This window comes from Narcine bancroftii, chromosome 2 (assembly GCF_036971445.1).
Source record: "Narcine bancroftii isolate sNarBan1 chromosome 2, sNarBan1.hap1, whole genome shotgun sequence".
Taxonomy (NCBI): domain Eukaryota; kingdom Metazoa; phylum Chordata; class Chondrichthyes; order Torpediniformes; family Narcinidae; genus Narcine; species Narcine bancroftii.
Window position 1 is genome coordinate 255,500,760 of NC_091470.1, and position 25,019 is coordinate 255,525,778.

General features: G+C 38.6%; 1 protein-coding gene across 4 annotated transcripts in view; it reads right to left on the minus strand.

Annotated features, from left to right (window-relative positions):
- Positions 1-289: 289 nt before the first annotated feature.
- The window catches only part of sqlea (squalene epoxidase a), a 28,091-nt gene continuing 3,361 nt past the window's right edge, over positions 290-25,019 (minus strand). For 3 of the 4 annotated variants that reach the window (XM_069920900.1, XM_069920901.1, XM_069920899.1), the window contains exons 3-12: positions 18,348-18,588; positions 15,438-15,618; positions 15,010-15,106; positions 13,499-13,612; positions 12,658-12,829; positions 11,357-11,452; positions 5,037-5,179; positions 4,104-4,200; positions 3,292-3,379; positions 290-2,197 (exon numbers count right to left, since the gene is read on the minus strand). In XM_069920900.1, coding sequence (XP_069777001.1) covers positions 2,005-2,197; positions 3,292-3,379; positions 4,104-4,200; positions 5,037-5,179; positions 11,357-11,452; positions 12,658-12,829; positions 13,499-13,612; positions 15,010-15,106; positions 15,438-15,618; positions 18,348-18,588 — 1,422 coding nt within the window. In that variant the 3' untranslated portion in view covers positions 290-2,004. The remainder of the gene's footprint in view (positions 2,198-3,291; positions 3,380-4,103; positions 4,201-5,036; positions 5,180-11,356; positions 11,453-12,657; positions 12,830-13,498; positions 13,613-15,009; positions 15,107-15,437; positions 15,619-18,347; positions 18,589-25,019) is intronic. The other variant, XM_069920902.1, reaches the window with a different exon arrangement.

Below are 25,019 nucleotides of genomic sequence, written 5' to 3' on the forward strand. Positions count from 1 at the left end.
CATCTTGGTAAAAGCTATATTATCTCGATGGCAGTGTCAGATCCATCATGATCACACAACTAAATTGTAATCAGATTTCTTGACATTCTGTTGATCTTTCCAAATGAAGAATGAAAAAAAATTACTAGAAAATTTTAAAGGGATAGTGCATCCTTCTGTAATGGAGAGGTGGGCTTTCATCATTAACATTTTATGCACCATTTTAGGTGAACATCTTTAAAAGGAATGAAGTCATGTAAGGTGATAATGCAAGAAGAGATTTCTTCAACACAGCCTTCCACAAATTATAAAGATTTTATTAAAATGTTGTAAATATTAATATAGAACATCCATAGAATTAATGGCAGATTAACTAAACATAACAATCATATTACCTGTGAAATTTCACTGCATCTTTTAAAATTATATACACTTTTAATAAAATGCACTCCTTTCAGATTTGGGTGGGTATGATTAAAAAGTAGTTATGTTGCCCACTTGGCACAAGTCGATTTCTTTATAAAACAAGATGAAAAGGATTTTTTTAAAAATCTGAGTCTTGGATTCCATGCATAAAGTGGTACAACATTCCTTTCATCACCCAAGGAAATCAATAACTAGGGTGACACATAGGCACAGATGGTAGAGCTGCTGCCTCTTAGTGTTAGATACACAGCTTCTATCCTGATATAGGTGCCATATTTGTGGAGTTCATTTGTGTTCCATGGATCTCCTGATCACAATAAATTGCCCATAGTGTAATCTGGGGAGAGTTGATAAGAATGAAGGGAGATATTTTTTTAAAATGTGATTCATATAGGATTAGTGCAAATGGGTGATTGATGGCACTGCACTGAAAGCCTGGTTTCTGTGCTGTATTTTTCTTGGTAGACCAGCTGTGTTTTGTAAATTAGTACAATGGTGGCATCTGGTGGTTCCCAAACAGTACTGCAAACTTTAACTTCCAAAATGTACACAACATGGAGACAACTGTGGGCAATCATTTTAGATGGAGAGTAGAAAACCAATTCCAACTAAATACTTTATTTCCTCTCCCTCCATATCTCTTATAAATTAGCTAGTTTCCAACAGATGTAGGAAACTCTATCAGTCTTTACCTAATAATGTTTCTTGCTACTTGGTTGCAAATAGTTAAAGAACCCATTTTATCAACTTGGTTCTTTACTTAGTGGCAGCATTGAAACCAATCAGCTGGGAATTAGTTGAAAGCCACCATTATGTTAAAATCAAATGGCATCTGGAAATCAATTTCTCCATCTACCAGGTGGCATTAATCTTGACCTAAAAATACAAGATTACATTGCCTTCAATCATTTTATTAAGTAAAATTTGAATTTGCTATCTGTCAATGTTTTCTGTAATAGAATATTTCAAATTTTAAATGTTTCCTAAATACCATCCGACAATGCAAATACATGAATTAAACATTCCTCCTTACAAAAAACCCACATATTACAAAAAAATTATTCAATTTCTGTACTGATTCTTTCTGTCACAGGATACCTTGAGCTCTGATGTCCAAAGCAACAGTATAATTGGGAGTGCACCAGTGATAAAACACACATTATGTAGGAGACATCGTCACTGTAGGAATCAATCAACTTGATAGCTTCCTTTTTTTTGAAAAAAGGAATTATTTTTGGAAAAAGGCTGTTTTCAAAAGAAATTGAAACAATCATAATAAAGGAATGCAATTGATGAAGCAATACAATGCGACTTCAGAAAGCCATTGGCCATAATCCGTGCCATTTAAAATGTGCCCAATTTGCAATGAAGGACAAGCCATTTCATGGGTGCTCCAAGAACAAGCATTAAGTACATTGCAATTAAACATTTGCATCACAAGTCCACAAGTGCATAATAGACTCACAGTCCCGTTTCACACATTGCCATGGAGAAGTCCTACATCTGCAATGTGTCTGACATTCAGATTGTTTCAAGGAAATGTCCAATTATTTCCAAGGCTCTGTGCATATTTGTTTTTTTATGGTTTCCAATTGTTATTCAGTAAACAAGATACTTCATTTCTGAATAAATGAGGGGAAAAATAATTGAGCAGGCACGGTAGACAATAAAACTGCCCTTCAACAGGGCCCGTGGTTTCAGGTACCACGGTTCAGTCTTGAATGAAAAATATATAGCATAGAATGCGACAGCAAAGAAGTGTCCAATCAGAATTGTTGGTTCAGGAGAAAGCCTAAGGAAAGAAAGTAAACCATTAGATACATGCAACAGCTTTAAGGAGGCAAGCTTTAAGATGACCATACAAAATGCAAGATGATATGCAGTTTTTAAAAAAAGTCTGGAGGAACTCAGGATCAAACAGCATCTGTAGGAGAAAGAATGGTCGACATTTTGGACAAGAACCCTTGGTCAAGATGAAACATTGACAATTCTTTTGTTGCTCAGCCCGCTGAGTTCCTCCAGGAGGTTGTTTTTTGGCTCCAGATTCCAGAATCTGCAGTCACTTGTGCATCATGTAGAATTCTATCCATGGTGTGTCAGTACTGAATCATGTCCTCTCTCAAGGATTCATCTCGGGACCCTCGTCTGGCAAAATCATTCTTACTTGCATAGTTATTCAAAGAATCCACACTAATCAATTTCACAATTTGAGTCATATTTATATTAGCACTTCATGCCCACAAGATTTTTCTAAAAAAAGAAAAAGTTCTTAAATGTATGTCATGCATGTACTCTGAGAATAAATCTGAAATCTAAAACCAACAAACAGCCAATTACTTGGGGTGTCTGGAATTGTGGTAAAATTCCATTAAACTGTAGTACTGAATGAAGAATAGGAACCCCTTCAAGGAGATAATCAACCAACCATTGTACTGGGTTACTCAACCATGTAATATCTAGGTGTTGAAGAGATGGCAAATTAAACATCTCACTCTACAGAAAAGCTCTCTTCTGGTTTTATTTCTGAGCTGCAGATCCGCTGGTACCAGCAGCTCCTGAACACTTATTTAGTGACTGCAGTGTTTGAGATTCTCAGTATATTTGTTTGAATTTCTGTGGGTTGACTGATTCAATCAAATACAATGCAGGAGAAACTGAATGGTGAAAGATCTCTGGGAAATGGAGAATTTAGCAATGCTGAAGAAAATTGCAATTTGTTGAGAGAAAACTGGAGACCTGTCTATTTGGCTAGTGAAGTAGGTTTCATCACCCACACTGCTTCACCCAGCTCCCCTCTACCACTGCCACATGATCATAGTTCAGAGAAAACCAAGTCTCCAAAGGTTTCTCCCCCAAATTTGACACCACTTCTAACATAGAACTTACACAGACAGAAGACCCACTGGTCCTGTCACACACTTCCCTCCCAATTTGAAGTAATGAAAACAAGCCTTCCGGAGCTGATGCAAAGAATCTGAAACAAAATAATGACATTTAGTTAAATGTTTAATAATTGTTAAAGTATAGAACTTTATGTAGGTATCATTCAACCTCTGAGGAGGATTTAAATAAGCTGCCAAAGTTTAGAGGCACCAATAGCTTAAATAAAAATTACATCTACTGAAATCATGGCAATATTTTATTTATGAATCAATGCAATGATATCATATCTTATTTTTGTTCAATGGCATGGTAATGTAATTTTTGTTAATTCGGATTCCCATTTAAAACTAGAATTCACAAGGAATGAATACCACAGTAAAATTGAACATTGGGTGGAAAGTGAACAATGACAAGGTGGTTATGGAGCTGATGCTTCCTCCTGTGGGAAAACGGAGCAAACGGTCACTGTTTATTAAAATGGAGATGAGGCATTATTTTTATCAGACATTTCTGAATCTTTGGAACTCTGTCTTCAGGTACCCGAGCACAATATATTTGTGCCATACAGTCCAAGTGGAACAATCACATTATCTTGCAACTTTCTTCTCACTGACTTATCAACTCCTATTTGGTTCTTCCCCCCCTTTACCTCCGCCAGTGGGTAAATGTGCAGTTGCCAATCCACCGACCAGCACATCTTTGAAATGTGGGAGATTACCAGGGCATAGGGAGAACATGCATTCACTATACAATGGCAGGAACCCAAGTCTCAAAGGTAGTGAAGGAGCATCAGTAACTATTATTGCCACTCTTACCATCTGCAGCAGTAAAAAGTTCATACAAAGCTTGAGCCAGAACATTCACCACAAAGGAATGTGATTTCTTCCTGGCCCAATGAAATTTCTTCTTGGCCTACAAAAACAAGATGGTAAAATTTCTCTTCCAAACTCTGTATTCATTGCAATTTTTATATCCAAATATTCTGCTCAGTCTTATCAATTGTATATTCATGCATGTATAGAACACTGGAACCAAATTTGTGCTTTAATTATTTAGTTTTAACAGATCGAAGTTGACAAAAAACACAAAAGTCAGCTTGCGGTAGGGAAAGAGACCCTTCAGCCCATCTTGTACATGTCATCCAAACGAAACAATTTTTATCTATTTGACCCATATCCCTCAACATTTCTACCTGTCCATCAATCCAAATGTCTTCTGAAGGTTACATTAGCTTCTACCTCTTCCTCTCATGGCTTATTCCATATATTCACTATCTGCTGTGTGAAGAATATGCCTCTCAAATCCCTTTTAAATCTCTGTTAACTCAAATCTATGCCTTCTAGTTTTAGATTCCCTTACAGTGGGGAATAAAACTATGACTACCTTATCTATGCATCCTCAAGGAATTTCTACAAATGGGTTTCTTGAGTTGTTCCCCTTATAAAATTGTGATAACTTTAACCAAACAGGGTTTGTGTTCTCATTTATTTGCATGCATCTTTCAAAATGCTGTCTCCAGTCCAATCTCATTTGATTGAGATATGCAAGTCAGAAGGCTGATTACAATAGAAAGGAGTGCAGATGGAAATTGTGTGGGTGGATTGAGGGAAGAGGGAAAAAACTAGAGGGACTAATAATTACATGTAAAAAAAAAATATATTGTGCAGTTATTAGTACCAATTTCAATTGAGTTCAATTAAACAAACAATTCTCTGATCCCACTTTCTGAATTAAAATAAATATCTAACCTGCTGCATTGCATCATTATCATGGAGATCCGGAATGTTCTGCAGCAGACATCGCCATATCCTCACATCGTTAAGTACAACGCTCATGCCACCTCCTGTCAGAGGGTGACGCATGTTATATGCATCACCCAAAAGCAGCACACCTGGTTAAAATATATAATGTAGGTTTTAATTTCACTCCATCAGATACTCTATTGGACCACTAGGGAATGGTCATATTCTTTGGACACCAGTTTCCTTCATTGGATTCCACAAATGACAGTTAAGATGCATCCCGAATATCAAATAGTTTGTTTTACAAGTACTTAAAATTCTAAAAAGAATTCCCTGATATAGTCCAGCAACTAATCACAAGAACAAGAAATAGGAGCAGGAGTCGAGCCTGCGAGCCGGCTCCACCATTCCATGTGATCATTGGCTGATAGGCTCATCTCCACCTACCTGCCTTTTTCCCCATATCCCTACTACACACATGTCAAACTCTGGCCCGTGGGCCAAATTTGGCCCGCGATATAATTATATTTGGCCCGCAAGATCATTTCAAAAATGTATTAGAGGTGGCCTGCCCTGCAGCGAGAGCCGATGCTGTTTTTTGGTAATGTCACCCCCACCATCCTCCCCCTTCATTGCACATCCTTCCCCATTGTAACACGAGAAATTGTAACACGAGAAGTCTGTCGATGTCATCAGCCAGCAAGCCAGTTGGAAGGCTCCCCGCACAACCAGTCACTTCTCCCACCTGTCGAGCGGTGCGGCGGATGGGCGAGCGCCTGTGATTGCCTGTCGGCGTGACGGGCATGGCAGGCTGCGCACGGCCACCGGGCGGCCCTTCCACAGCGCAAGCGCACTTCTCCCGGTCGCCACGGCCTTCAGCGCTTGCACCCGCGCGGACCCCAGGGACGGCTGGTTCGGCCCTGCACGTGAAGAGAGATGGTGGCTGTCCGCAAAGGCTGATCGGCAGCGCGCTGGGCCTGAGTGGGTGGGTAAGCAGGGGTGGGCAGAGGGTGTAGGTGAGGAGTAATGGGCAGGGGAAGTTATGGTGGTGCGAGGGGCAGTTAGAGGGAGGGATGAGTAGAAGGAGGGGTGGATAGGGAAGAAGTAAAAGGGGAGGAGCAGGGTGAGTAGGGGAGGGGTGATTAGAGGGTGAAGGATGGGTAGACGGAGGAACAGGTTGAGGGGAGAGGCAGTAGAGGGGTGTGTATAGGATGGGGTGGGTAGAGGCAGAGCAAGTGGAGTGAGGGGTGAGTAGAGGTTTGGTAAAGGACTGGTCAGGTAGAGGGATGGTGGGTCGAGGGTGAATAGAGGCCTAGAGCCTGAGGAGTGAGCAGGAAATGCTGAGTCCTGATGCAGGCCAAAATGGACACAGCCTGTGAATGCTGACTACATCTCCACAGGGACCAAATAGGTTTCCCTCAGGTCAAGCAAAGGGTGAACTTGAGCTACCTACTCCTGACCTGTAACATTATCCTCCTAAAGTTATATCCTAAAGTTTAACATTACATATGTTGAAAGAAGAGAAAACATGCAGATGTTGTTGAAAATTTTCAATAAATATTTAGTTCGGCCCTCGACTTAGTCCAAGTTCTTAATTTTGGCCCTCCGTGAATTTGAGTTTGACACCCCTGCCCTACTATGTAAAAATCTATCAAAACTTTTCTTAATATTTTACTACTTTCATGGTCAGAGAATTCCATAGATTCACCACCCTCTTGGAAAAACAATTCCTTCTCATCTGTCCTAAATCTACTACCCTGAATCTTGAGGCTACATTCCCCAATTCTAGACTCCTCCACCAATGGAAACATCTTGCCTACGTCCATGTTTTCCAAACCTTTCATAATTTTTATCATTTTCTCTGATCCCCTCTCATTCTTCTAAATTTCAGAGTACAGTCCCAGACAACTCAATCTCATCGGCTACCCCCTCATCTCTGGAATCCTTCCTCAAGTAAAGGGACCAAGAAAAGTCGGGAAAAACAAGAGAAAACACAAAGGCACAGAAATAAAAGTTACAGAAAAGTGAGTATAAAGGTGGAAAGAAGATGGCGACAAAAAAAGAAAAGTCGAAAGCAACGGTAAGAAGAGAGGAAGAGAAGACAAAGGAGGAAAAAGGTGAAGGCCTTACCTGTCCGAAGAGGCCCGCTGCGGAGAGAGAAACCCGCTCCCTCAGGTCGGTAAATAATGGACTACAAAAATGGCTCGCAGAGCCGAACAAAAGTGCGCAACCGCGCATGCGCGAAACTTCGCGCATGCGCGATGCGAATGAAAAAAAACACACCGACGGGAGGGGGGACCAGCTGGGGAGTCGATCTCCACAGCCGGCAACGACAGCTGCAGAACACCTGCAGCAAGAAGAGACCACAGAAGACAATAGAAACAAGATAGAAGAGGAGGAAAGGGCAACAAAGAAACAACAGATGGTCAACCCAGAGGAAGAAGAAGAGGAAGAGTATGGTGAAATAGAAGAAGAAAAGAGAGGCAAGGTAAAGGATATACTTGCTCTTATTAGAGGATACATGGAATCATTTAAAGAATGGCAAACACAGGAATTTAAGGATTTAAGAAAAAGAATAAACAACACAGAGGAGAAAATAATTAAAATGGAGATGACCTTAACAGAAATGGGAAAAAAAATGGACAAGATGGAAGAGCGGGCAGTAGCAGCAGAAATGGAGGTAGAAGACTTAAAAAAGAAACTGGAGAAATCTAATAAAAAAACTAAAGAGACACAAGAACTACTAGCTCAAAAAATAGATACAATGGAAAACCATAACAGAAGAAATAACATAAAGATAGTGGGCCTTAAGGAAGATGAAGAAGGCAAGAATATGAGGGAGTTTATAAAAGAGTGGATCCCTAAGACCCTAGGATGTCCAGAACTACAGCATGAAATGGAAATAGAAAGGGCACATAGAGTATTGGCCTCTAAACCACAACCACAACAAAAACCAAGATCTATTGTAGTAAAATTCCTAAGATATACTACAAGAGAAAAGGTACTGGAGAAGACAATGGAAAAAGTAAGAGAGGGCAACAAACCACTGGAGTATAAAGGGCAAAAAATCTTCATTTATCCAGATATAAGTTTTGAACTCCTAAAGAAGAGAAAAGAGTTCAATACAGCAAAGGCGATTTTATGGAAGAAAGGGTATAAATTTATACTAAAGCATCCAGCGGTATTGAAAATATTTATTCCAGGACAGCAAAACAGACTATTCTCGGATCCAGAAGAAGCACGAAAATTTGCAGAACAATTACAAAAATAGACTGAGGGAGGAAGACGGGTAATGAGAGTTAAAATGATCACGACTGATATGTATGTGGGTAAAGACAAAAATAGACTGAGGGATGAAGACGGGTAATGAGAGTAAAAATGATCACGATTGATATGTATGCAGGTAAAGAGGTATAAGAGTGAATAGAGACAATGAGCATACATGAATGTATCTGTACTTAGAGGAAAATATAGATAGTATAGACAAGAATTAATAAGGGAAGGTAATGGAATAGAGAGAATAAGGAGGGAATTAAAAGAGGGACCTTTGTGACATATGAAAAGTGAAATCTTTTCTGGGGGAGGCGGGGTGGGGGGAAATAGCGGTCACTGCACAATCAGTTGACGCTTGCGAGTGGATTCGCAAATCCAAATGGAGAGGGGAGATGTGGTTGTCCGACAAGGGATAAAGGACAACTCAGGAGGTGAAGGGGAGATTGGGGATAAATAAGATAGAAATAGGAGAATAAGGAAAATGTTAGATGTTGTAGGAATGTTGTCTTATAAAGAGTTGAAAATAAGAAAACAGAAATGGAAAAGGAGGAAAGGTAATGATGGAAAAACGGAAAGAGAAGATAAACAAAATATAAAAGGGCTACGCTGAACTATATGTCTTTAAATATTAATGGAATACATAACCAAATTAAAAGGAAGAAACTACCAAATTTAAATGAATAAATGTATTCCATTAGAAAAAAATAACATATTGGTTAAGAAATAATATTGAAATATTCGAACAAGTATAGGAGCCTTACATTAAATACAATAGCGAAAACCTACCGGGGACAAACATTACCTAAGTTGATGGAAGGAGAAGGAAAGAAAAGAATGGACTCAGTAGAATTTCTGGTGTAATTTTGTTGAATGACAACATTGTCTGACTGGATTAATGCAACCTAGATTGTATACCTAAAATGGATGAGAGGGGGGGGTGGGGGGGTGGTTTGGGAGGAAAGGGGGGGGTGGGAGAAAAAGTCACTGTATATGTGTGAAAAGAAATAGTGTATATCATGGCTAATGTGATTTATGGTGTGAAAAATAAAAAAATTAAAAAAAAAAAATAAAAAAAAAATAAAGAGGAGTTTCTTAACAAAAAAAAAAAAAAAAAAAATAAAGGGACCAGAACTACATGCAGTACTCCAGTCGTGTCCTCACCAGTACCTTGTACAGTTGGACCACAACCTCCCTGCTCCTAAATTCCATCCCTCCAGCAATGAAGGCCAACATTTTATTTGCCTTCTCGATTACCTTCTGTACCAGCAAACTAACCTTATGCAATTCATGCACAAGTACTCCCAAGTCCTTCTGCACAACAGTGTGCTGCAATCTGATCTTTCATTTTTCCTTCCAGAGTGGATCACCTCACATTTACCAACATCTTCCAGGCCCTTGCCAACTCATGGTCTCTCTGCAGACTGTCAAATCAGATCTGCTTATGGCCTCACTTTACTCAACTATACCTGAAAATGTTCAGCCTGACAGACAAAATAATCATAGAATTGGTAGCCTTTCCTTGGATGAATTTTGAACAGAAAAAAAATTGTCCTTGAACCAAGGATGTTACTTTACAATTGATAAAGTAAACAGGAATAATATGATAGATTCACAAGAATGGAACAATGAAAACCTATCTTTACTTGCAGGGTTATTGAATTTGCAATCATATTTAGCTGCACCATATACAAAATAAATTATTTCACATTGTGCTAAATATTAGATTGAAATATAGACCAGTGATAATAATAACCATAATTTAAAGAATATGGGCGTTTGGATGCTCCTGGACAGTGTTGTCTGGTATCCAAAAGTTGTCCTGTTTCCTATGTATATTAGATATACAAGTTTGCCTTGTTTCGAAGGAGGGGTTCGATTAATAGCCGGGGTGGGGTGGGCTTTTTCTTCCTTTTTTGTTTTTTTTTTTCCCTTTTTTTAGTATTTTGATAAAATGGGTTAGATTGGGAAGGGTGCATTCAATTTGTACTATGTATGATCAAAGTTTTATTTGAAATGTGAAAATTCTGTCTTGTATTCTAGATTGAGTATTGAATTTGTATGTATGTGTTTTTTTTAAATTAAATAAAAATATTTTAAAGCAATATAGACAAATGCCATTTGTTTTATAATTTCTTTTTCTTTTGGCTTGGCTTCGCGGACGAAGATTTATGGAGGGGTAAATGTCCACATCAGCTGCAGGCTCGTTTGTGGCTGACAAGTCCGATGCGGGACAGGCAGAGATTGCAGCGGTTGCAGGGGAAAATTGGTTGGTTGGGTGTTGAGTTTTTCCTCCTCTTTATAATTAAAGCTAACCAAATTACAGTGTGGCCCACACAATCGCTGTGGTCCATAAAATCTCATTGCAAATAATGTGGGGGTCGCGCTAAATCGAGGATTCAATAAACCATTGTTGTTAGTTGAAATTAAACCTCACTGGGTTTAGACTCATCTGAGTGGTAGTGATTTGAATCACTCTGCAATGCGAGGACACACTTACCTAACCCAATGGTCCAGTATTTGCGTTTGAAGCATTGGAGTGTCTGAATATAAACCTGTGCATATAAACCCATATCTTTCCCCAAGGTCTCTGCTTCTGCCCAGGAGCCCGACCCAATGACTCATTGGATTCTATCCGAATTTGCATAAAACCAGGGTTTTACTTTTTGAGAAATTCCTGGCAGCTTCTTTTATTGAGAAGCTCTTTAAAGAACAAAGGTAGTAAGTGAGAACATAAACTTTACCTCAATGCGCTTGAAACATTCTTCTTTTCTGGGTAATTAATTAATTGTATCAAATTTGTTACAGGAAAATCTATAGAATACTACTCTACACATGACATTTCTTGTGTTTAAATGATTGGAAGTAAAACTATGCAACTTTGATCCCTCAAACAACAGAGGAGAGTAACTACAAAGTGCTAAATAGAAAACAAATGTAACAATGTACAGCGATGGAAATGTATGGATATGACTAAGCATGTGAAAAGGCTTTGAACCATTTTCTTTTGTACAGAATTTGAGTATAATTTATTTTTGGGAAAAGTGCTTATTCACCTGATTTGTTCACTGGTGAAGGAGGTAGAAAGCTCGCAGGCATAGTCCGTAGACGATCATTCTGAACTGCAAATAGGAATGGTTCTTTAATATGCTCTGTTAAAGACAAATGAAGAACTAGTTTAATGCTTACTGCTCCAGTATTAGGAGTAATTTCAGAAGCCTTGATGTTCTAGTCTTGAAACAATTGTGGATTATTGCAACAAAATCACAATATATTTTGCTGGGTGTCTGCAACATATCTTAGGTGCAAGGTATATAAATGCAAGTTCTTGGGAAATATTCACTCAAACTGTATTTGCATTTATTTTATAAATTTATTACTCCGATGATAGGACAACCCAGTTTTCCCAGCAATTGGTTTTCCACAACACATAGGAGCAGAAGAGAAGTAGGCTATTCAGTCCATCGAGCCTGCCGTGCCATTTGAACCATGATCTGATCCATGTTCCCACTCAGTTCCACTGTCCAGCCTACTTCCCTTAACCTTTTATGCACTGACTAATAAAGAACATACCAATCTCTGCCTTAAATACATGACTTGGCCTCCACAACAACCTGTGGCAACAAATTCCCTAGATTTACTACACTCTGGCTGAAGAAATTCTTCCACATATCTGTTCTAAGTGGACACCCTTCAATCCTGAAGTTGTGCCACCTGGTCCTAGACTCTCCCACCATGGGAAACAACCTTTCTACATCTCTGTCCATGCATTCCAACATTTGAAATGTTTCAATGAGATCCCCCCTCATTCCCCCAAATTCCAATGAGAACCAGCCAAGTGCTGTCAAATGCTCCTCATGTGATAACCCTTTTATTCCCAGAATCATCCTTGAAAACTCCTCTGAACCTTCTCCCTACATCAGCACATTTTTTCTTAAATGAGTCCAAAACTGTTCACAATATTCAAGTGGTCTCTCCAGTGCCTTATAAAGTCTTAGCATTGCATCCCTGTGGTTATATTCCATTCCCTTTGAAATGAATGCCAGCATTGCATTTGCCTACTTCACCACCGACTCAACCTGAAAGTTTACCTTCAGGTTATCCTGCACCAGGACTCCCAGGTCCCTTTGCATCTGGGTACTTTCAGTTTTCTCACCATTTAAAAAATAGTCTGCCCATTAAAAGCAAGAATTTGTAAGATGACCATATTCTGATTTGAGAGATGAAATGAACCCAAATCACACAGAAACTGAGAGAGTCATTGACTTGCATCCCCCCACCCCCACCAAAAAAAAATTGACTACCAGCGACAGGCCAACAAGGGAAAACTAGGTTTAAAAAAAATATACTCTTATACCTGGAAGCTGTGGGTAGATTTTCTCAATCATGTAATCTTTAAGATGCCTTGGTATTTCACCTCTGATGTCCACCAACACCCGTGTTTCATTGGATGAAATTTGGTAGATGAGAATAGGACTAGGATCAGCAAGGATAAGTTCTGCATGGTTTGGTTTGAATTGCGGCATGTCCTTCAATCAAACAGACAGCAAGTCGAAGTGTCATATTTCATTCTATTTCAGTAGAGGTACTTTGAAATTATTTGACTTCTATAATTATGGTGCAGTATACCCAGGGAAGCTTAGTGTATACATTTAAGATCATTTATATTTGCTATTTCTAAGAACCAACATTCTAGGCAGCTCAGAAAGCATATTGCCATGTTGGAAGAAATTTAACATCATCAACCTGCTGATAAGTGCAATGTCAGTTTTTCAGGATTTAGACTGGGTTCACCACACTTTCTTGGTGGGAGATTGGAGAAACTGCTTCTAGAACCTCCTCTGAGATCTGATCTCGTCTACTAAGGTTACAATGTTCATTGGGGAATAGCACGAGGCCTACTTTTCTCATTAATCTGCTTCTATACAGGAGAAAAATAGCTGCTCCTCCAAATTAAATCTAGTCATCACCACTGCAAAATGTTCTGATGCTGAAGGTCTTCTATAGAAGATGTAGGGTGAAGGACACCCTACTGCTCACTAACACCACTGATATCCAAAAATGGAGGATCCTTTCTCTCTGTTCATACACACCCCTACTGTTTATATGGGATAGCAATCAAGTTGGGAAGAAGATGCTGAAAGACTTAAACTCTGTACTATGGAAAAAAAATGCAAAGCAATTTTGAACAATCTTACCTTCATTATGCAGCCAACAAAATGAGATGAAACACTAACTTTGGTCTTCACCAAGTTTTTCCTGAATTTAGAAAAGAGTCCATCAGCAACCACAGTCAATGGGCAATACAGTTCCTGGAATTAGACATACTTTTGATCAGTTTTGTTTTAATATGTGTAGCTCCCGAGGTGCTGAGATGCCAAGTTTCAAGTCTACAGATCAATTACAAAATAGTGTGATCACTTAAATTTTAATGTGTGAAGATTTGCTAGAAAGAGGACAGTGCCTTGACAGCAAGTGTTCTGTCATATCACACACCACTGTTGCTCAGGGATCAAGCCTAGAATCTCCATAGGCTGACTAACCAACAAATCATTAAAGTCTATGTACTCAGTGAAATATCAGTAAAGCTTATCTTTTTTTTTTAAATTTTTTATTTTTCACACCATAAACCACATTGACCATGATACATACATTTTCCTTTTCAAATATATAGTGTCATTTTCTCCCCCCCCTCCTCCCATTCCACCCTCCCTACCTTCCTCCCCATCCATTTAAAGTACAAAATCTAAGATACATTAAACCAGTCAAACAATGTTGTCATTCAATAAAAATAAACAAGAAATTCCACTGAGTCAATTCTTTTCATTTCCTTCTCCTTTCATTAATTTAGGTGGTAAATGTCCCCGGTAGGTTTTCTCTATTGTGTTTCATGTATGGCTCCCATATTTGTTCAAATATTTCAATATTATTTCTTAAACTATATGTTATTTTTTCTAATGGAATACATTTATTCATTTCTATATACCATTGTTGTATTCTCAAATTATCTTCCAATTTCCAGGTTGACATAATACATTTTTTTGCTACGGCTAGAGCTATCTTAACAAATCTTTTTTGTGCACCATCCAAATCAAGTCCAAATTCTTTGTTTTTTTATGTTACTTAGGAGAAAGATCTCTGGATTTTTTGGTATATTGTTTTCTGTAATTTTATTTAATATCTGGTTTAGATCTTCCCAAAATTTTTCTACTTTCTCACATGTCCAGATTGCATGAATTGTTGTTCCCATTTCTTTTTTTTACAACGAAAACATCTGTCAGATACTGTTGGGTCCCATTTATTTAACTTTTGAGGTCAGTAAAGCTTATCAATGCATTTAGATCAGGATTAAGTATCCAAGTATTGTGCTTCATAAGAAAACACATGCAAGGTATCTGATCATGAGTAATTCTAGGATTTGTGATATTTATCCTCAAATGAATATAAAATGTAGCTCATACAGAATATTAATGAATTAACTGTATTTTAAGTGGCTCGGAGGCTATAAAAACAAAGTTATCAGTGATCAGAGCATATACATACGATTCTTCATTGATAATTTTGTTCCCACTGGGCACATTTTTTGGAAGGAAATCTCGCACAAATTTAAACATGGACTGCTACCCTTTAGAAATGGAAAACACTAAATTACATGGCCTTGTGCATCAAGACTGCAGGTTTAATTAATCGGATGAAAGCCTTGACAAACCTTTATATCTCCACTTTCTTTTTCTCTGTATTGGACTCCTCCAACTCTACCATCCACTTCCAGTAAATGAGTCACTGTTCCCTCAATGAACTTTACACTGGAACACAGCCATCAAGAAGTTAAGATTAGTTCTAACAAGCTTAAGAATTATCCAACTAATAATAATAATAAAGCATTATCAACTATGCAGGCTCCAGCAGTCCCTTCTGTCTACAAGTGTTTTTTTGTAGTGGATCAATTCTCTTTTCAGGATTTTTCTGCTGCTGCCGCCCATTCTTGTAGGATTATGGAATTTACAAGGATACATTCAAAGATCAACAATCATCCTCAAACTTGTATTTCCACGATTACCTTAATGACTGGTAGAATCATTACACCCAATATCAAAGACATTCTAAACTATAAATGGATCTGGAAGGAATACTTACTTTGGTTCTGCCATAGCTGCATTTCTGAGACCCATTATGAAACGTCCATGGTGAAAAGCTGTCCCACACTGCACTTGGCCATCTTCATCCAGAGGATATGGGATTTCTACCTCGGTTTTGCTTTCCATGTCATAAATTATATAACCATTTACTTTGCGAGCATCAAGCCCTTCAACTGCACCTGGTTTGTGGTGAAAACCACGCACGTACGGAAGAAAATGAGCAATTAGAGAAAAACAGGACAACTAGCAAACCTCAATTTTCAAGTACAAGGACAACCTGTAAAAGATCATCCATTGGAGACCAGTGGATTGGAAATAGGATTCAGGTTTCTGTACCTCAGGCAAAAATTGACGCCTGCATTATTTACGTCAATTTTATAGACTTTTTTTGTGAACTTCAAACCTGCAACATAAAGTTTCCTTTCAAACTAAATTCTAGAGGAATAAATGAACAAGGCAGAGATTTGATTGGTGGAATACATGCCATTTGCCATAAAATGGAAGTGTTATTTTTGCTTCAGTTTCATCAGAAATTCTGGATTGAGTTCAGGTGAAGTTAAAGCAACAAAATACAGCTCAGGACAAGGGCACCATAAATAACTCCAAAAGACTAGATTATGTAAAACTGATAGGCTTTTTATTAGCAATGCAATGGAGGCATGTCCATGCTGGTTGACTGTCCTGAACTGGGGAGGGGGCTGTGGGACAGTCATCTTTATTCAGGAGCCTGTGCCACAGGTACAGTCAGCCAATGGGCATGTCCAGACAGTTATACATAGTGGTTTACCACAGGAAAACAGGGTGATTTGCCTTTTCCTCTATCACAATACTGCAACCATTCTTGCAATTGTAAATCTTGCAAGACATGCCCTGAGAAAGTGTTGATTGTCTGAAATTAAACTATCCAAATTTGACAGAATAGCAATGCTTGAAGCAGACATTTTCACAGGCATAAATAGTTCCATCAGCAGGAACATTTTCAAATTTGATTGTTCTGGATAGTCCAAAGATATGAATCCCACTGTTATTTTTTTGAGCAGGGTGGAAAACCTGTCTAATAGTTAGTCTTGTTCAGCCTGTGACAATGCTAGCACAGGGGAACCAGAAAAGGAATAGTTTATAGCTCCCAATAATATTTTGGGCAAGATGCAAAGCTTAAATATACACAGAGGGGTTTCCCTTGTGTGTGGTGCCATTTAAGGAGTCTCTACAGTTCATTCCCTCAAATAGCTCAGTCTCTCCTTTACACAAATGGTCAGGCATGATGTGATCAGAGGTTCAGCCTTCAGATCCCAGCTAGAATCTTCTATGCCTGGGTTGCACCCTTATTCTGTGGTCTTTCCAGTGCCTATTTGCTAGATCTGCAGCTGGGAAATATGTGATAAGACTATTGATGTACAAAACCAACATTTCTGACAAATTTCCCAAAATAACAAGCAATGGGCGAATAATTTTTTGAACATTTAGAATAGGTGCCTGCGGTCAGAAATTATCAATTTTCACATCTTCCTTGGTATGGTTAGTTAAATATCCAACTTGTCAGTGTCAATAGTTACTTCTGCATTTTGAAAAGATTTCAATTTTTTTTCCAGCTGATTAAACAGACCTCAAAAACTTGAAAATTACAAGATGCAATGTTAAATTTTAAAAAGTGTTGGAATCATGAGGAAGGATGCAGGAATTAAGTCAGATGAATTTGTTTCTAAGCTCTCTCCACTTCCCTACAATTCCATGTCACTTGGCAGTTTGAGGACCTACGAGCCATGTTCTGAATCAGAATTTGTCATGAACAGGTCACAAGATTCATTGTTTTGCCATAGCATTACAGTTCAAATATTGCTACAAATTAAATTTCTAAATAAATAGGAGAAACTGAGGAAGAGTCTGTGGTTTATTGACCATTCAGAAATCTCATTGTAGAGGGCAAGAAGCTGCCCTATGCCATTGGGTGCTCATCTTTAGGCTCCTGTACTTCTTTCCTGATGGTAGCAATAATGAAGAAGGCATAGCCTGGGTGGTGGGGTCTTTAAGACACCACCTCTCATACTTGTCCTCAATGGGAGTGAAGACTGGTGCCCATGATGTTGCTGGCTAAGTTAACAACCTTCTGGAGTTTTTTTTTCCCCCCAGTCCTGTGCATTGGCACCCCATACTGCACAGTGATGTAACTTGTCAGAATGCTCTCCATGGTATACCTGTAGAAATTTTCAAGAGTCTTTGGTGACATACCAAATCTCAAAGTATAGCTGTTGGCAAGCCTTCTTCATGACTGCATGGTCATGGAGGTTCCAGGACAGATCCTCTGAGATGTCGACACCCAGGAATTTGAAGTTCTTGACCCTCTTCACTGTTGAGCCCTTGATGGGATGAAATCAGGAGGTTTTCCTGATTTCAAGAGCAGAATTGTAATGCAGCGGTTACACGATCAAACCTTTGCAGAAACCTAAAGGTCTCAAAAATGCAGACCTGTATGTACTTTGGTTCTATTATATTCATGATTAGAAGAACGATAAAGAATAAGGGATATGACATGTCTTAAATTATATATAAAAAAAGGAGTTTGTTAGAGTGGACTGGCAATTTAATCTGATGAAAATTGATCTGTAGTGAACCTTACACATTCCTTTCAAATACCAATAATCTATTTGAAGTTTCCATCCTTTTTTTAAGGGAAGAAGCAGCCAGATCACCATCTTTGATTATTGATTGAAACAAACATTAGACAGTAATTGGAATCATTTCCTTCCCCAAAAGAGCAAAATAGGATCTTAGTCAAGTTCCTCTACAAAACATTCAGCACTTGCATTTGTTAATATTTTTTCATTTTAAAAAAACTGAAAAGTATTTATTTCCACTATACCAAAATATAAATAATTAGTTTTTAAAGAGAATTTTTTTTTTTCCATACCTTCAAGTCCAAGTGCTTTCAATGCTAGATATCCACCGGGCTGCAACAATTCTCCAACGATCCTGTCTGGTTCTTTGAGATCCCTCTCAATTACTGTCACATTCCTTCCATCCCGTGCAAGAACAGCAGCCATGGTGGAACCAAGGACTCCAGAGCCCACAATGACAACCTCTGGATCATCTTGGGAAGAGGTTCTGGTGCCTGGAGAATTCTCTGAGAAAGCGATGGTTCTTTTCTCCTGCTGCATCAGGATTGGAAGAAGTGAGAGATCTTCAGGGTCCTCGCTTATTGATTTAAAAATACATTTAAATGCTCTCCAGTCACACATTCCATGTAAAATTGGCAACAACTCACAGAGCACAAAAGTGGCGATTTTACCACATTTCTCTGGGGCTTTACTGATGCTGTAGCAAGAGTTAGGAAGTCATAATAAAACAGTTCACAAATTGATGGAGATGACACAACCTATATTTATCTGGGGTTTGATGGGAGAGAAAAAAATGGCATAAAATTACTTTCTCGAATGTCACCACCAATATCTTGGATAGGATTCGATTTGGTCCTTCTGGAAAATTATAATTACTGCTGACCACATGTGTGCAAGTTGTTGATAAAATATTGCATTGCAGTATTCCTCCCTGTCTCCCCTTTCCTCAATTAGTAGTTTTAGATATATTTGTAACTTTGACGTAATTGAATCCAACAGCACAAAACCAGGATCTTTGGCCCACCATGTTCATGTTGATCATCTTGTAACCACTTAATGATTATTATTGATGTTACTTGCATCCATCGATTTCTATTTGTGTTCCATCTTGTGTGCATGATAAAGTAGTTAGCTTCGTAACATCTCAAGATGAGAAATCCCATTTCTCAGCACTTAGTCCATAGCTTTGTCTTGATGTTTTAAGTGTCTCCTCCTCTCCCCCCCCCCCCACCCGTGTTTGAGAGAGCAGGTCTTTGCGAACTCCATCATCTTTGTGAAAATAATTCTTCCTTATTATTCCCTTTACATCTCAGACTTCATACCACTTAATTTTATCCTAACCCAATTCCCACCCTCCCTTTATGACTCAATGGGGCCTCATTTCCCACACTCTCCAAAATTCACCTGTTTTACTGGAAAAGTAATTATGCAAGTGTTTTGGTGTATTAATGAGAGTAATATGTAATCATCCAGAAAATCTGCCAATCTCAAGGATACCATATTACAGAATTTTAGAATTAATATGATTCACCCAACAACCCAATTTATGGATCAGTGTAGTGTGGAACCAAAATCTAGGGAACAAGAAGTCCAAGCTGAAACTACAATCTGCACCAAATTAACATTCAGCTGAAACAACAATATCAAAAATCACTGCAGAGAAGTTGCTCCAATCCATTCTCCAATAAAGAGACACCAGTGCATATGTGAACATTAATAAATAGAGGTCAAGATTTGGCTCATCAGCAATATCTGCCCATATGTAAGCAGACCATTCATAATAACCTTCAGTGTTCCAATCCTGAAGAATGGCTAAAACAAAAAAAATTGACTGACATTTAACATTGAGGAAACAAGATAGTAGAGAGATTTGAAAAAGTGATAAATTGTCAACTCTTCAAAGATGGAATATTTTAGCATTTTTAAATAGATGGTAGCAAAAAATCTTGAGATGTTACGAAGCTAACTACTTCCTTTATCATGCACACAAGATGGAACACAAATAGAAATCGATGGATGCAAGTAACATCAATAATAATCAAAGAATACATTTCCTTTAACATGAGTGATAGCAGGTGTTAAAGATAGACAAAATCCAAGGAAGAGGCTTATAAACTTGCCAGAAATAGCAATGAAGGAGCAAGACATTGAAAAAAAAGACAAGGTTGAATGAGAGTAAACTGTCAAAAAACAAAAAATAGACTCCAGGATTTTTTTTAATAAGGAAATAGGAATGAGAAAAGGCGAGTCAAGCAAATGTGAATCCATACAGAAGGGATTGTTGTGTTTTTTTTAAAAATGAAAAATAAGGAAATGGCACAGTGGTGGGTGCATGGAATGCACTGTTGGCAACAGTGATGGAGCCAGGTAAAACTTTTTTTTTTAAATTATAAATAAAGAGACCATTAGAGAGGTTCATCAATTTCAGAAAATTTAGAGGATTGTGTTGTTGAACAACACCATGGGCTGATGGGTCTGTTCTGTACTGTAGTTTCAATGTTCTGTGTATGACAGAACAATTAAAGTACAGGTACTTAGTTTCAAACAAAAAGAAATCCCAGAAATACTAGAGAACCAAGGGTCTGGTGAGAAGGAACAACTGAAGGAAGCAAGAACACTCCCCTCATTAGCCATTGAGCCAGCCCCAGTGCCCATCTTGATTTCCAAATATATCAAAATTCTTCGAGAAACCAATCAATGCATGTACCAGTATAGTGATCAATTTCCAAACCACTTGTATCAAGCAGCTCCCTGCTGTGCACTGACACAACATAGAGCTATTTTTATTACACAGCTACATCTTGTGATTGCAAACTCCATCACTGCTTTTACATTTCAATGGATGATGTTTGCAGAGAGATATTAAGAACTTAATAATTTTAATATGTTTATTAATGAATAGTCTTACTGAACATTGCAAGTAATATTTATGTTCATCTGGGGTAAATTGGGAGCAGACAGTATCTTAATGATATCTGTGTCCTTTGCATCACTATCCCTCAGATAACAAGAATGTATTAACAAAAAAAGGAAAATTTAGACCAAAAGCCTGAATGTCCCAAGGACTCAATGATCCACTAAATTTTTTTACATTTAGACATCAGCACGGTAACAAGCCATTTTGGTCCATGAGCCTGTGCCACCCAATTAACCTATAACCCCCAGCATGTTGTTTCGAATAGCTCCAATTTCCTTCCACCACTGGAAAAAACACACGCAGACACGGAGAATATACAAACTCTTCACAAACAGCCCCGGATTCAAACCCTGGGCCCGATCACTGGCCCAATATTGGCATTACACTAACTGCTACATCAATCTTGCAGAGTTGTGAAAGATAGTGAATTGTCTAGTCATCATTTCCAAACTTCCACAGGTTCGGGAATTGTTCCTGCAGCATAAAGGGAAGGAAATGTGATCCCATTATTTAATAATGGAGGGCAAGAGAAAACAGGAAACTACTACCATCTGTAATGAAGGAGGTTATAAACTGAAGATGCAGAGAGTCTACAGAGCAATGTAGATAGGTTGTTAGTGAGCAAGGATATGGCAAATCAAGAACAATGTTTGTATCTGAGGTTATTAACTTTGGAAGGAAAAATAGATTAATTATTAAATGGTGAAATATTACAGCATTCTGCTATGCAGAGGGACTTGCAAGCACTTATGTATGAATCACAAAAAGTTGCTATGCAAGTACACTACAACTGCTGTTTCCTCTACATGTGCACTCGCACACATTTTGCGACCAGCGGACAAAGAAAATTAATGTGCGCAAAAAAGGTTAGTTACCTAAAATAAAATCTTTACTAAATATGTTACTTTGTAGAATGTAATCATACTTTTATTCTATTAAAACATGCCAATACAGTTTTATTAGCCATGAGGGGTAGGCTGCACCAAAATTATCTTGAAACACTTGAAGTTTTGTCACAGAGAAAAAAAATTGTACAACATAAGATTTTGCACACACTGACTATTAAAAATTAGAGGGGACATTAACTGCAAGTATTCAAGACAAATGGAATATTGGTCTTCATGGCAGGAGGGATTGAACAAGAGCAGGGAGGTTTTACTGCAACTGTACAAGGTACTGGTGAGGATGCTCCTGGACTGGGTGTAGTTCTGATCTCCTGACTGGAGAAAAGATGCGCTGACTTTGGAGGCAGTGCAAAGGATGCTTAGTTGATTCCAGAATAGAGGATTAACCTATGAGGAGATATTGCCTGAGACTGACAACACTTGTTGGAATTCAAAAGAATGAGAGGGAATCAGATTTCAGATTTATTTTCAGAGTACATGCATGACATCACATACAACCATAAAAGAACTGTAAACAGATAACCAATGTAAACAAACTGCAATACAGCGAATAAAAAAAATAAATAAAGTGCACAAGTAAGAGTCCTTAAATGAATCTGATTGACTTTGTTGTTGAGGATTCGGATAGTGGAGGGGTTCCTGAACCTGGTGGTGTGAGTCTTTTGGCACCTACACCTCTTTCCTGATGGTAGCAAGAAGAGTGTGTGCTGGGTCTTTGATGTTCCCTGCTGCTCTCTGATGACAGTGTTCCCTGTATATGTACTAAATCATGGGGAGTGTTTTGCCTGTGGTGTCCTGGGCTGTGTCCACTACTTTTTGGAAGGCTTTATGCTCAGGGGTATTGGTGTCCCCATACCAGACCACGATTCAGCCGGTCACATCTCTGTAGAAATTTGCCAGAGTTTCTGGTGTCATACCAAACCTCCACAAACTCCTGAGAAAGTAGAGGCGCTGATGTGCTTTCTTCACGAAGCCATTGATTTGTCTGATCCAGGAAAGATCCTCTGAGATAGAGACTCCCAAGATCCTAAATGTGCTCACCCTCTCCACCTCTGATTCCCCAATTATCACTGGATTGTAATGCTCTGGCTTTCCTTTCCTGAAGTCAATAATCAGCTCCTTAGTTTTGGTGACACATAGTGCAAGGTTGTCGTTGAGCCATTCAGCCAAGTTTTCAATCTCCATCCTGTATGCTGACTCATCGCCTTCCTTTATACAACCCACTACCATGGTATCGTCGGCAAATATGTAGATGGCGTTATCGTCGTTCTGAGTGACATAATCAAAGGTGTAAAGTGAGTAGAGCAGTGGACTAATAATACAGACCTGTGGTGCTCCAGTACTGATAGACTGTGGAGGAGATGTTCTTACCAATTCTCACTGATTGTGGTCTGGAGGTGAGGAAATCCATGATCCAATTGCACAGTGGGGTGTTAACTCCCAGGTCTGGTGCTGATCAGTTTTAAGAGGGTGATGGTGTTAAATGCTAAACTGTAGTCAATAAAAAGCATCCTGATGTATGCATCTTTGCTGTCCAGATGTTTCAGGGCTTTGTGTACGGCCGGAGAGATAGCATCCATTGTAGTTCTGTTACCACAATAGGTGAACTGGAATGTATCCATGTCACCACTCAGAGGAGCTGATCTGCTTCATCACCAGTCTATCAAAACACTTCATCGCTGTTGATGCAAGTGCTACTGCTCGATCGTCATTAAGATAAATTACTACACTCTTCTTGGGCACCGGTACGATTAATGTCGGTTTGAAACAGATGGGTACCACACCCTGCTGGAGTGAGATAATGACGATATCTGTGAATACCTTGGTAAGTTGGTCAGCACAGATCTTTCGTGCTCGGCCAAGACTGAATATTGAAACACAAAATTATAAAAGGTAGAGGCAGGAAAGTGGTTTCCGCTGGAAGGGGAGGCCAGAACTAGGGAACTCAACCCTAGTTGAGGGGACTAGATTTGGGATGTAATGAAGAACTGCTTTTTTCCCCCCAGACAGTAGTGAATATGTAGAATTCCTGAGGAACCAAATGGAGGTTGCCTCATTAAATAGAGTTAAATATATTTTTTCCATAGTAGGGGAATTAAGGGCTATGGAGAAAAGGCAGGCAGGTGAAGCTGAGTCCACAATCAATGATCTTAAAGAATGGCAGAGCAGACACATTGTGCCACTCCTTCTTCTAGTGTTCTTAAAATCTTGAAACGAATAACAGAATAGAGCAGAGTCTGCTGAAACTTAAGAAAATCATGTCCTACTGATCCACTGAAATTCTTCAAAGATGTGACTAGAATGGGTAAGGAGAAAAAGCAAAGAATGTGGTATATTTAGATTTTCAGAAGCTGCTAGCAAGGTTCCCATTCAGGAGGCTGGTCAATGTTAAGAGTTCATGGCATGTGACGTAATGCAATCAGAATTGGTTACTGCAGTGAAAGCAAAGAGTAGAAATAAATTGATCTTCCCAAGTTTGGCAAGGTTTGACTGTTTTACCAGGATCTGAGCTGGGGTCCCAACTATTCATAATTTATATTATTGCCTTGGATGAGAAGACCAAATGTCACATTTTAAATTTTCTAATGAATCAAAAGTAGCTAGGATTTCAAGCAAAAACATAGACAAAGCAAATGAGTGTACAAACCTATGCAAAAAATGAAGTTGTGTAAACAAAAAATTTTTTTTTTTTTTTTTTTTTAAATCATCGAGACTGGGTAATGTTATTCAAAACGACCTCGGGGCCCTTGTATACAAGTCAGTTAAATGCAAAATGAAAATCAGCACACAATTAGAATAAATAATATGTTGGCTTTGATTACAACAGGATTTGCAGTTTTTGCTGTGGAGAAACTACAGTGATTACTACAAGACCAGTTGAAGTGATGACAGGGGGTGCTGCAGAAGGAGAGACTGAGTAGACTTAGTCTACATTCTTTATCGTTCAGAACAGAGATGGGATCTCAGCAAAACAAAAAATTCTGACAAGTATCACCAGGCTGGACATTCCCTTGAATGAGGAGTCTATAAACAAAAGGGTTACAGTCCTTTAGGATGGAGGAGAAATTTCTTCAGAGGGAGAAGAATCTTTGGAAAAAATCTACCCTGGGGGTGGTCAAGGTTCAGTTAATGAATGCATTCAA